The sequence below is a fragment of the Danio rerio genome, chromosome 22 (assembly GCF_049306965.1).
Source record: "Danio rerio strain Tuebingen ecotype United States chromosome 22, GRCz12tu, whole genome shotgun sequence".
NCBI classification, from domain to species: domain Eukaryota; kingdom Metazoa; phylum Chordata; class Actinopteri; order Cypriniformes; family Danionidae; genus Danio; species Danio rerio.
Genome location: NC_133197.1, coordinates 22,289,215 through 22,302,768, shown reverse-complemented (window position 1 = coordinate 22,302,768; position 13,554 = coordinate 22,289,215). Strand labels below are relative to the sequence as shown.

At 33.1% G+C, this 13,554-nt stretch overlaps 1 protein-coding gene across 3 annotated transcripts in view; it reads right to left on the bottom strand.

Annotated features, from left to right (window-relative positions):
• kif14 (kinesin family member 14) overlaps positions 1-13,554 on the bottom strand; it is a 36,202-nt gene that overhangs the window by 20,579 nt on the left and 2,069 nt on the right. For all 3 annotated transcript variants that reach the window (XM_005170465.6, XM_073936606.1, NM_001044976.1), the window contains 12 exon segments: positions 12,278-12,532; positions 12,116-12,203; positions 11,929-12,027; positions 11,780-11,832; positions 10,270-10,300; positions 10,068-10,175; positions 9,527-9,643; positions 7,529-7,647; positions 6,350-6,522; positions 5,703-5,850; positions 674-737; positions 382-566 (listed from right to left, as the gene is read on the bottom strand). In XM_005170465.6, the coding sequence (XP_005170522.2) occupies positions 382-566; positions 674-737; positions 5,703-5,850; positions 6,350-6,522; positions 7,529-7,647; positions 9,527-9,643; positions 10,068-10,175; positions 10,270-10,300; positions 11,780-11,832; positions 11,929-12,027; positions 12,116-12,203; positions 12,278-12,532 (1,440 nt within the window).

The window sequence follows — 13,554 nt, the reverse complement described above, 5'->3', positions numbered from 1 at the left end:
ATATTTAAATAAACATGAAAAAATAACTAAAAAGAAAATCTAAAAAACTATTTTTAAATAAAACAATAACAAAATACCTTATTAAAATTAATTATAAATCGATTTAATCATTTTAATAAATCAAAGTTAAAAATGCATAAAAATTTTGAAAATATTTTAATATACAAACATAACAAAAATAAATGGTTAAAATTAACAAAACGAAATTGTAAAAATTTACAAACATATAAATTAAATAAATAAATCAATTAAATAAAGACACAAATTAATTAAAATAATTTAGTATTTTATTATTTTTTATCAGACCTACACAAATCTTATTACTGACCTGTTAATAAAAAGGTGAATTTTAACCAAAAAATGAGGCGCGTCAGTTCTCACCAGTGCTGATCGGCGATGAGTGCTCCAGACAGCTGGATGTCGTGTGCCGACTCAGACTTGAGCTTGCCGACCTTGGTTTGGCCCTCTTTAATCATGTACAGCAGCATCTCTGACAGCTGCGGATCCTCATTCAGGTTCACAAGGTTAGGCAGCCGATTATCCACTTTAAAGGTGACGCCGGCACGCTAAACGACACACAGAGAAGAAGCAGAAAGAGACAGAAAATGGCCATGAAACTCATTTGAAAAGCTCATCGATCCATCACACACACAGTATAGGGTCGAAGATTTACCTGAAGCTCTTTGGCTTCCTCTCGCTTCCTCCTCTCGGCCTCTTCTAGTTTTTCCTTCCATGTTCTGGACACAATAACATGGGAAATAATTAGAAACATATAATCGTCTAAAAACGTTTGCAATGTTGTACAATATTAATCACGAAATCCAATATCCAAAAAAAATACAATAATAATTACAACAATATTAAATATATCATATTATTTATTTATTTATTTATTATCTTTATTAGCATTATCATTATTGATATTTTTATTATTATCAATTTTATTTATCATTGTTATTATTATTATTATTATTTTCCATCAAGAAAGGTCTTAGAATTTTATTTAAACATCAATTGTTTAAGATAAACTTTTTAAATGCAAATACATACACAGAATAAAAAAGAAACAAAATGTTTTCTAAGTCATGCCAATTCATTGGAAAAAGCTGCATTAGCAATGTTTTATTAAAAAATAGTTATATTCATAACGACAAATCTGCTGGTCTAGTTTTCCAATGATGTTGGCATGATGTCACGCGCTGGGAAAACAGCCAATCATGTTTCAAGTCTCCAACATCCCGTCTGCTAAGAGCTACAGCCACATCACACTATTCTACTGAACAAAGCCATGTGGAGAAAATACATTTCAGCTTTTTACATTTCCAAAACCATACTCTCAAACCTCAAACTAACCTGGCTGCAGACCACTGGCTTCAGTTTTTGCAGCAGAACTTCAGAAAAGTTACTGCTGAGTTAGTCACATTTAAATGCTTTGTGTAAGTGTTGGTAATTTTATTTCATTTTTTTTAAAGTAACCTACACAACAACAAAAATTAAATATTATTACCAAGAATATTATTACTTTTTATGATATTCTAAATTTTATTTCAAATTAGGAACATTACAATTTCTAATTTCCTGTGTTCAAAAACCTCCCCTTCACTTTTGTCAAACTGAATTGTGGATCCAACGGCCCCACGTCAGCAGCGTTTCTCACTCCAGAAATTGACCTTTTTCACATGACATCACACGGTATTATTAGATTATGAAATTATTTGTAACTTACTATTAATTAGGTTAAACGGTATACAGATATTAAAACCACCCAGTTGCTGGCGGCAGGACACTTTCTAAAGGTCTCAACTCAGTCAAACATTAATGGATCAGTAAATAATCAATGATGAAACTGATTGCATTTGTAGATTAAATAATTAGCAGGTAATATGAAAAAATGTAATAAAGAATTGTACTCATGCTGGAACCTTCACATAATAAATAATATACATTTATATTCAGAGCAGCATCAAAGTAAAAATAAATCCATTATTGAGGAAACAAACTGAATTAATAAGTGAAAAGGTTGTAAACCTATAATTTTCTTGTTTAACAATAACTTATTCCTATTCTTAATAACTTAAACATTGTGAAAGTCAGAAAGCAGTTCAGTATTGAAAGACAAAACATTAGGACACATGTCCAATAATTTAACAGACTTAAGTCACAATGTGCAACGTTAATATTTTCAGTTGTAAATTTATCAGAGAAGTCTCCCATTCATTCAAGAGTAAACTGGAACTAACAATAGCGTTGTCAATAATAGGGAACTGAAGTGACGCCATTGTAAAAAAAGGGTCTATTGGAAATTCCTTGATTTTAAGCATTGATGAAAGTGTCAGTCAATCAGATTGCTTTTGCAAATACCCTAGCACAGACAGTGGTCAGTTGTGGTCTAATTTTATTGGCTGCCGCTGTTATAATGTTCCCATCAGCTTCAAGCTTCAGACGCACCTTTCCTCAAGCGCTGACACCCCATGTGAATGTATCGTAAATATAAAGAAACATCCAAAATTGGTGTTTCTTTTTTACACGTCACTCAAGGATAGTTTATACTTCTGCATCAAGTGCAGGTGGATGGACAGGTGTAATGACAAATAATTATGACAAAAATATTTATTGACAAACCCCCAACTCCCCCAAAGGTATGCAAATTAGCACATATTTGAAGGGGTGGTCCAAAGTGTATTTTAAGGCTTGGTTGTGTTTATAAGATGCAAAGCGATGTGTGCTCATGCTTCATTTGTAAAAAAAAATAATAAAAAATTCCATTCTTTTTCATATATTTTACTTTGATTATATACTGCTACTCAGCTAACATGAAAACATGAAGACTGTCATATTTTCTAGTTCTAATGAAAATTGCCCGTTTCCACTGAGTTGTACGTTATGGTACGGTTCAGTTTGGTACGCTTTTATGGCCGTTTCCACTGTCAAAAGGCGTACCAAACTGAACCGTACCGTACCACTTTTTCGGCACCTTTTCGAAAGGGTACCAAACAGGGAAAAGGGTACTAAAAAGCGGAGCTAGACACGCAGCTAAACACTATTGGTTTACAGAGATACATCATTCACTTACGCAACAAGCCAGAATAAAAAAATAACCCACCATGTTTGAAATACACAGCAAGAGATTACAGCGGAATTATATATACATAAAATTAATAATAAGCCATGGTCGACATGGGTTCAAACAAACCTTGACGTCGTCTTGATGAACAGCCACAAAGCCAAAAAGAAGAGCAGATTTACCCTGTACACCTTAGTTTTTTACGAGCCAGTCTGAAGCGCGAGCGGTTTCGCTTTCTACCTTGCACTCGCTGCGCGTCTATATCTGAAAAAACAAACTTCTTGAGCTGATGATAATAATGTGCACTTGATTATTGGCGTGCTTTTGAAACCTGATCCTGTGCGATAATAATAAAACGCGAGAGTGACACATTCAGAAAGTAAAGGACAAACGCGAGAGTGACACATTCAGAAAGTAAAGGACAAACGCGAGTGACACATTCAGAAAGTAAAGGACAAACGCGAGAGTGACACATTCAGAAAGTAAAGGACAAACGCGGGAGTGACACATTCAGAAAGTAAAGGACAAACGCGAGAGTGACACATTCAGAAAGTAAAGGACAAACGCGAGTGACACATTCAGAAAGTAAAGGACAAACGCGAGAGTGACACATTCAGAAAGTAAAGGACAAACGCGAGAGTGACACATTCAGAAAGTAAAGGACAAACGCGGGAGTGACACATTCAGAAAGTAAAGGACAAACGCGAGTGACACATTCAGAAAGTAAAGGACAAACGCGAGAGTGACACATTCAGAAAGTAAAGGACAAACGCGGGAGTGACACATTCAGAAAGTAAAGGACAAACGCGAGAGTGACACATTCAGAAAGTAAAGGACAAACGCGAGTGACACATTCAGAAAGTAAAGGACAAACGCGAGAGTGACACATTCAGAAAGTAAAGGACAAACGCGAGAGTGACACATTCAGAAAGTAAAGGACAAACGCGAGTGACACATTCAGAAAGTAAAGGACAAACGCGAGAGTGACACATTCAGAAAGTAAAGGACAAACGCGAGAGTGACACATTCAGAAAGTAAAGGACAAACGCGAGAGTGACACATTCAGAAAGTAAAGGACAAACGCGAGTGACACATTCAGAAAGTAAAGGACAAACGCGAGTGACACATTCAGAAAGTAAAGGACAAACGCGAGAGTGACACATTCAGAAAGTAAAGGACAAACGCGAGAGTGACACATTCAGAAAGTAAAGGATAAACGCGAGAGTGACACATTCAGAAAGTAAAGGACAAACGCGAGAGGGAAGCATTAAAAAAAGGAGAAGTCAGGAAAATAGGAGCATGTTATTTTTTCAGCAAACGTGAACAAACTGTCTTGTTTAACTATTAACTTAACCTTTTGGACTATTATGAACTTAGAAAGATGGAATTGCTACCTAACACAGAGGTTACATGTGCTGCTGATGATTACAGACACAGAAGAGAGGTCTGCTCAGACTGTGGGCTATATTGTGGGCTATATTTCCTATTGTTTTTTAACCTAAATAAGAACTAAATGTCTGCTGTGTGTGGTTTTTCTGTAGTTGGTAACATATCGAAGACTGTAAGAGTCTGTATATGTTCATTTATTAATTTATTTAATATAATTACAGACGTTATATTAGGCTATTTGTCATTAATCTGCAGTTGTAATTAAACCCTGTTCATGGAAAAGTTATTAATAAATATTTATAAAGAAGTATTTATGTGTGTAAAGCGTCTGTTTTGTGAGAAGTGCTTCTCATATGATATGCAAGCGACCCGTACAGCTTTAATGTAGACATTTTAACGACCGAGAATGACGTTGACTAAAATTTCTGTCATACACCACGCCCACCAAAAGGGTACCGTTGATAGTGGAAACGCAAGCCTGACAAAGGTGACCCGTACCCACCCAAACCGTACTGTACTGTGCTAGTCAGTGGAAACAAGCCATATTGAAAGGCCGCCCTAAAGAGGCCCTGATTGTTTAGCTAACATAATGCGCTGTGATTCGCTGATCAGCTCACGTCACGCCCCCTACAAGCCCGTGCTTTGGCGCTGTGTAAATAGTAACTGAATCAGACAGAAAATGATCACAGATGGACCTCATACCTGCTCTCTAAAATGAAATCTGACAAGCGTCTTTCCCCTTGTTTACATTCATGTTTACGTCCTCACTACAATGTATCGTTAACGCTAGAAACTGTGCATGTAATTGATCAATTTTATCAAATAAAAACACTTACAGGCACTTAAAGGGGTGTGGTGAATGCACGTAACCTGCAGGGTTTATGATTTCATTAACTCGGATTTATTTTTTGTAGTCCCCAAATTCGTTCCCTGTAGGCTTTGCTTAGCTAGCTCTGTAAAAGCCAATGTCTCCCTTTGCATTGAACTTTGAGTGTATTACATTCAGAGATGATGTTTTATGTTCACACAGCTACATTACACATGACCTAAAGTTTAAAATATGATATAGTAGTGGACTACCCCTTTAATGAAATAATTAATCAGTTGCATATTTAAACGGAATGCTTTAGAAAAACTAAATTTTTTATGAGGTAAGTTTGGAATAGGTAAATTTGATGTTCCAGTTTTAAAATTTTGATTGCATAATGTGGTTAATAAATCCTGATTTCTTTGTTTTATATGCACACACCTGTGAGCTTCAGCCATTTCGTGCTCCTGTTGGCAGAGTTTGTTCTTGAGCGCTGCAATCTCTTGCTGAAAGAGTCTCATCTTCTCCGGCTCGACTCCCTGAGAGCTCATCTGAGCTGCTCGCAGCTTCTCCACCTCAGCCTTCAGATCTGCACACACAGGTTTAGAAAACACTCGAACCTCACACAACAAAAACATCTTAGAACAGAATTAACATCAAAATGAAACTATAATGCATTATAAATGATTAATAAATGGTACTATCAGTGAACATGTATTATTATTATTATTATTATTATTCATAATTCATAAATAATATTAAACAACAAAGACAATTCAAATAAAAAACAACAATTGTTTGTATTATTTATAATATTGATGATAATATAAAAACTAAAAACATCATTTTTTTTATCAATATTATCAATAACAACAACTATCAACAACATTAACTTTTTCCATTTTAATTTCTGTTTTAATTTCTGAACTGACTACAGATCAGCGCAAGTGACAGTAGTCACTTATGTACTGCCCTCTAGTGGAGCTGTGGTGTGCTGCAGTGTTTCTACTCAATGACTGTTATAGCAGCTGATGGAGCACACACAGACACACAATGAATGAATGAATGGAGAAAAACAGCTGTCTGACCTCGGATCAGTTTGGCGTTGGTGTCTTCGTTGACTTTAGCGATGTTAATGATCATGCGGGCCTGCTGGGCGTAGCGCAGGGTGCTCAGACTCTCCTCCATGTTACTGGCCGCAGGGCTCAATGTGGCAATCATGGCCGTTTTAGAGTTTCCACCAAGGCTTTCCTTCAGTAACCTGAACACCGCAGAGAAATTATGCACTTCTGCAGCTTTTGAAAACAAGCAATTTGCATTTTTTATGATATCCAACAAACATTTGAGTCTGTGTTGAATTTATTTCTGGTACTATTGTTGTGCATAGTTCATCAGCGCTCATTTGTTTTCAGAATTTCTCAATTAAAATATTTTGTTCATAAATGGGAAAAAAAATGTATTGCATATGGGAAAAAAGGCAAATCTGCTTTAAACATTCATGAAATTACAGGATAATCATTATTATAAGTTGTTCTAATTACATGAAGTATATTTATAAATGTTTTAAAACATTGTAGTTTTAAAACATCAGAACTTAGTAATCAGAACTTCAGAACTTCATTTTCTTGACTGACTTGCAAGTATTTTTCACAGGTCAAGCAGACGAGGAATTATAAACAGAGTTTCTGCAGGTTTCACCAAGTCAAATTAAAGACTTTAAGACATTTTTAAGACCATGAAGAATGAAATTTCAGACTCATATAAGGCCAATTGCTAAGAATTTTTTTAATGGCCCAGCAGAAAAAAAAGTACTTTAACTTAATTAGTTATTTCTTGCCCACATATTTTAAATAATGTGTCAAAACAATCAGACCCTAGTTGTATAAATGTTTTTTTTTTATTTAACTAAATGTATGCACAACAGACAGTTTTGCTAAACGTTTTATTGAAATGTGTTTTTTGTGATTGGATGTGTGTTAAATCGATTAAGTAGCTTCACATATTACAGAGGAAAATTAAGACACAATGATTTAAGACCTACACGACAATATTTCAGTGAATTTAAGACTTTTTAAGGCCTATATATATATATATATATATATATATATATATATATATATATATATATATATATATATATATATATACACACACATACATACATACATACATACATACACTTTATTAATGCAATTTTCAGCACTTAACACTTAAGGAACTATTTTGCACTATATTGTTTATAGTGGAAATTCACATGTTTCTCTCACCATGTGAGCACGGACTCCCTGTATGGAGTGAAGACTTTCTTTCTGCTCTGAGATTGTTCAGAGAGCGACGAGATCACCTTTCCCAGGGTTAGCAGAGACTTGTTGATACTCGCTCCCTCCTTTAGACAAACACATACAATCACATTGCAAAATGGCAAAAACTTTTGTTAAAATTTGGCATTCATTCTGTAATACAGTGAATTAACAAAGCAGAACACAATAGTTGTCACATTCAGATTAATTGGTCAGACATCATCCTAGATTTTTGTTTTAGCTTGCACAGTGACTCTGTCAATAAACCATAAGCAAAAGGGTTTTAATTTTGTACAAGCAAGCTCAGGCTCTTCCTCCAGTGAACTGTTTTGCCATTATAACATTATAAACTCAACGAGTTTAAGACCTGGTTGTTTTAAAATCAATAATCTTCACTGCCTGATTGTGATAGTATATAAAGTGCGTCAAGAAACACTGGAAGTTTATCAGTGGCTGAAAAACATTTGCCGTGCATATAACCTATTGTCTAAACATCTCTTAAAAATGCTTGCTATTGAAAAAAAAAATATATATATACAATTGAAGTCATAATTATCGGCCCCCCTTAGCATTTTTTTTTACTTTTTTAAATATTTCCCAAATTATGTTAACAGATCAAGGAAATTTCTGATACAGTTTTTTTTTTTTTATCTGGCGAAAGTCTTATTTCTTTTATTTTTTGCTGGAATAAAAGCAGTTTTAGATTTTTTAAAAATCATTTTAAGGTCAAAATTATTAGCCACTTTAAGCTTCATGTTTTTACTGTAGCCTACAGAACAAACCATCATTATACAATAACTTACCTAATTACCCTAACCAGCCTAGTCAACCTAATAAGCATAGTTAAGCCTTTAAATGTCACTTTAAACTGTATAGAAGTGTCTTGAAAAATATCTAGTCAAATATTATTTACTGGCATCATGGCAAAGATAAAATAAATTAGTTATTGAGATGAGTTATTAAAACTATTATGTTTAGAAATGTGTTAAAAAAATATTTTCTTTGTTAAACAAAAATAAAAAAAATAAAAAAACGAGGCTAATAATTCTGACTTCAAATATATATATATATATATATATATATATATATATATATATATATATAATATACATATATTTAAAATATAGATTGTATTTTTTTTTTTACATACAAAAATTATCTGTTGTAAAGCATAAAGGCAATTGAGGAAAAACAGGTCATACATTTTTTTAACAAAATAAAACTGTATAAAAATGATTGAGAAATCCTTTTTACTTAGGAATTTTTTTAAATCTTAATGTCCTTAATAGGTAAGCACTGATTTAAATCAAACTAGAAGTGCACACATATACAGGTCAGGGTTAGTAGCATAGTAATATTCTAAATATTTATTGCTATTCTTCCATGGTTGTAAGCATTCCCTCAATGTGTATTTACAGTTATTTTAAAGTCTGTGTAAAAATAAAATGTACAGTGTTTATTTTGTTAGAGGACATTGTTATTCTTTAGGTGAACAATTAATCCGTGCAAGTTAATCCAGTAAATTTTTTTTTTTTTGTTTTGTTAATCTTCAAAGTCTGATCATCTGCTTTCGCGTTTGGAGTTGTGATCCTTCTCTGATGTCAGTTTGACAGCTTCAACCCCAGTGTTCTTAATCTTGTTCTTCCTACAGCAGGTTTACCATGAGGGAATGATGTGCAAAATGAAACCCCTGCCCCCACCTCAATATTCCACTCCAGTGGGAAGCACATCAACATGTTGAAATAAAAGTCTCAACAACTACTGGTTCACACAGACTTTAAAATTTTTAAAGAAAGTCTTTTTTAGGATAGGTAAAGTAGCCTATATTCTATAAGTTTGTGCAGCCCCAATTTATATAAACACTAAATAAAACAAATATACGTATACGTCACCCATGTATACAAGAGAAAGCAGCACAAATTAATCTTCAGATTGAATAAACAGAGCTTTTGGATGCTGGATTACCCTGAGCCGGTCTCCGCTGGTCTGGGCTGAAGTACAGCGCTCACTTCCCGCCAAATCAACCAGGTTTATTCGGCTGGTGATGCAGTGATCGTGTTCCTCTTCCTCCACAAACTCCGTCTGTGCACATGAAGAAAACTTAGGTGGGTAAAACAGTCACAAATGCACTTAAAGCGATGGTTAATGCAAAAATTACACTTCTGTCATCATTGACTGACCGTCCAATTGTTACAGACCAGTCTTTGATTATCATTCTTTTGTTGTACAGAAAATAAGACATTTTGAAGCAGCCATTGACTTCCATATATGTTTTTCCTACTATGGAGGTCAAAGGCTACCGGCTTTCAACATTCCCCTAAATATCTCCTTTTGTGTTCACCGGAAAGTTTAACTAACAACGGTAATTGGAAAAACTCGAAGGTGAGCAAATGATGACCGATTTTTATATTTTGGGAGAACTATACCTTTAAATAATTTGTTTTCTGGTTAATGTAAGCACTTTATTGCAATAATGCACGTTAACAAGCACATCAACGGGACTTACTTTGGTTTGTGTCATGACCAGAGTGAAAACAGAATGTGATCTGGAGCTTTTATCGTTCATGCCAGTGGCGGCTGTGGCTCTCTGTTTGTTACCCAATTCAAGCCAAGTCTGTGTAGATGAGGAAGGGAAAATTAAGTTGTGATAACATGAACACATTAAAAGAGGTGAAGAATGAGTATGTTAAGACAAAGTTGAAAATTACCTTAATGTCAGAGTAGGATGAGACGACATTACTGCAAGAGAGTTCAGAGATTAGCAATAATAGCACAAAACAAGCCAGTACTGAACCAATAGACAACAAAATTAAATTGAAAATGAGCCTGTAAAAAAATCTAAATGAAATCACAACACAAAAAAAACAGAATAAAGACTGAATGAGAAGTCAAAGAAAAAAATAAAGTCAAAAACAAGTCACAAACAAAAACATAACAAGCCCACAAAAAAGAAACCAAAATGCTTAACATGCCAAATCAAGTTAGAATAAAACATGTCAGACAAAACAAAACCACAATACAACAAATTAAGTTGTCATCTTTTTCTTTTTGGTTTGCTGCTGTTTTGTATGAGCAGTCCTACAATGGACACTTAAATGTATTTCCAAAATTTTATATACATAATTATATACTCGGTACATAATTTAAGTTTTTTTCAGTTCAGTTTGAATAGTACTACATGTTTCTATTGGTTAATAATTAGGGTTATCAGTGTTTGCAGGTGTCATGTCAAGTTTGACTATATCTAAGGTTCTCTTGTATTTCCTGTGTGACCTGATGAAGACCTTGTAGGTCAAAATGTTGTCTTATTAAATTGTCTTTTGAGAGCTAGTGACAGTATGCCGAGATTACGTCTGTCTTTACGTCCTTAATAACCACAAGTTCAAACAAATCTATTTTTAATTAACTAAAATGTATTAAAATAAAAACAACAACAAAAAGGAAACTTAAAAAAAATTAAATAAAGCAAACTAAGGCTCCAATCACAAAGAATGTGTTTGTTTTTTTTTTTGTGTGTGTGTGTGGGGGGGGGGGGGGGGGTTGCAGTAAGAGGTGCCTTTTTATTCATTATTTTCTATTGGCAGGGAGCATTTTGCACACTGTTTATGCGGCCTTGTGCTTTTGCTGAAGCATTGTAGTCAAAAACGTCAACTCTTATATAAAAAAAATAAATAAATCAACCAATGTCACTTAGCAGAAAAGCAACCAAAGCCAGCTTCAAGACCAATGATTCAATGTTGGCCTCACAAGATAAAAAGCACAGCACATTGCTCTTTTTCTAAAGTGAGCTTTTTTCACTGAAAAGTGCATTCGGTAGGATCACAACCTTAAGTAAAAAAAATACATTAATAAATTAAATAAAAAATAAATACATAAATGACAAGACTGAAAACCGCAACACAAAATAAATAAAAAAACAAGAAAGTATGAAAGTAAAAAAAAAAAAACAATTAAAAACTCACAAACATATTCAAAATTGATTTTGTAAAACAGTAAAATTCTAAACAAGCCAAAAATCTAAATCAAATCACCAAAAAAAAAAAAAAAAAAAAAAAAAAAAAACTCAAAATCAAACTAAAAACAACAGCCAAAACAAAATCCAGCAAAAATATTTAATAAACCAACACACAAACAAGTCTAAACAAATCATAACAAAAAAACAAACAAAAAAATCTATAGCATTCTATGGCCTTTTATTTGGTTTAAGTATTTGCTTACGTGGACAGATCTGCAACATAAGGCCCGTAAACAGGATGTTCTCTAACACGCAGCTGGAAAAATAAAAAGACAACAAATAGATTAACAAGAAAGGCAAATAAATTGCACAACACTTCTAACACTTAGCATTATTGAGCTGTTGTACTAACAGGCATTTTCTTCTGGTTTTGTTCATCCTTGGCCACCAGCAAGTCATGGATCTTCTCATTGTAGACCTCAAAGTAACTCATCTCCAGATGACAAGACATCTTTAACATAAACAAACTTGCTTTAAAAAAAAGGTTAAATCTAGAATTCATAGATAAATAGTCATAATTGAATAATCATAACCATAACCTCTTTGGTTTCAGATCTGGCCAATCTTGAAAAAAGCTCCTCACAGAATCTGGGAATAACTCCAGTTTCTTCACCAAAACCCATCATCCTAGACAAGACACAAGAAATACACTTGATGGACCCAAAGTTAAATGCTAAAAAAAAAGAAACAAAATGACTTACGTGTAAGACTTTCCAGACCCTGTTTGTCCATATGCAAAGAGACAGGTATTAAATCCATCAAATGCTCTTTCAAGCAAAGGCCGAGCCAGTTTTTCATAAATCAGCTGCTGACTGGAAAAACTTGCATCCGCTTCATTGATAGAGCAGAAGGAGAAGTCAAAGGTGAATTTGTGGGTTTGTTTGGTATCCGGATGTTGCACTAAAGTGTCCTGGTTTTCCATGAAGATCACCTGACAGGCTTTTTCATTCTTCTCCCTGCAAAGAATGATGAAATATTCAGTATACAAGTAACACTGTGATAATAGTAATATATTCTAAATAAGAATATCTGATTACATTTTAAGTAATTATAATAACGTTTATCATATATACGATAATAGGAAAATCTAACATTGCGATATTTTGTTAGTCTGCGATGTATATTGCAATACGGATACAATTTCACCAGATGACTTGAATGTCCGCTTGGAAAGAATGTATAATTGTTGTGATTAGGATGATTCTGTTGGTGTCTGCTCATCTGCATAGAATCTATTTAACGAAATAATAGCATAGGTAAAGACAATAAAGAAAAATTTATCATTTTATAATTTTTCAAGTCTAACAGTATTTTGTTATTAACGTTCCTAAGGGTACAATTTTTACTGTCTGATTGCTTTTTAAATCTTCATACATTTAAATCTTCAAACATTTTAATACTTAACACTGACATAATAGACTCAACATTGCATATCTTGCTTTACGATCTATTACATTGTGATATCGATGCTGAAATGTTTGTGCAGGCCAAATTTATAATACAAATTAATTATAATAATACAGAAACAAAAAATAATTATGATATAATTTATTAAATAAATTAATAATTTATTACATTTACAATTTGATATCCAACTCAAACGAAATAGAAAAACTAGAAAATAATCTGAATATTCTTTTAATAAGTAATTTGCCTAATTTTACAGTATTTATTTAGTACAATTATGAATTATATATTATATAAAACACATTTAATTTAATTCTAAAAAATTGTAACACACTTAAAATCTATACAACAGTTACACAATTATTTAATCTAATATTCACCAAAAAACATTTTTTATGATTTTTTTTTAATAACAATGTTTAAAGATTGAGGTTAACATTACAATTATAAGATGATGTTCCAAAAACAAAATAGTACACGTGAATTAATATTTATTCATTTTCATTTTCTTTATTTATCAATGGTCGTCGTCACAGCAGAATTAACTGCCAACTAATCCAGCATATGTTTA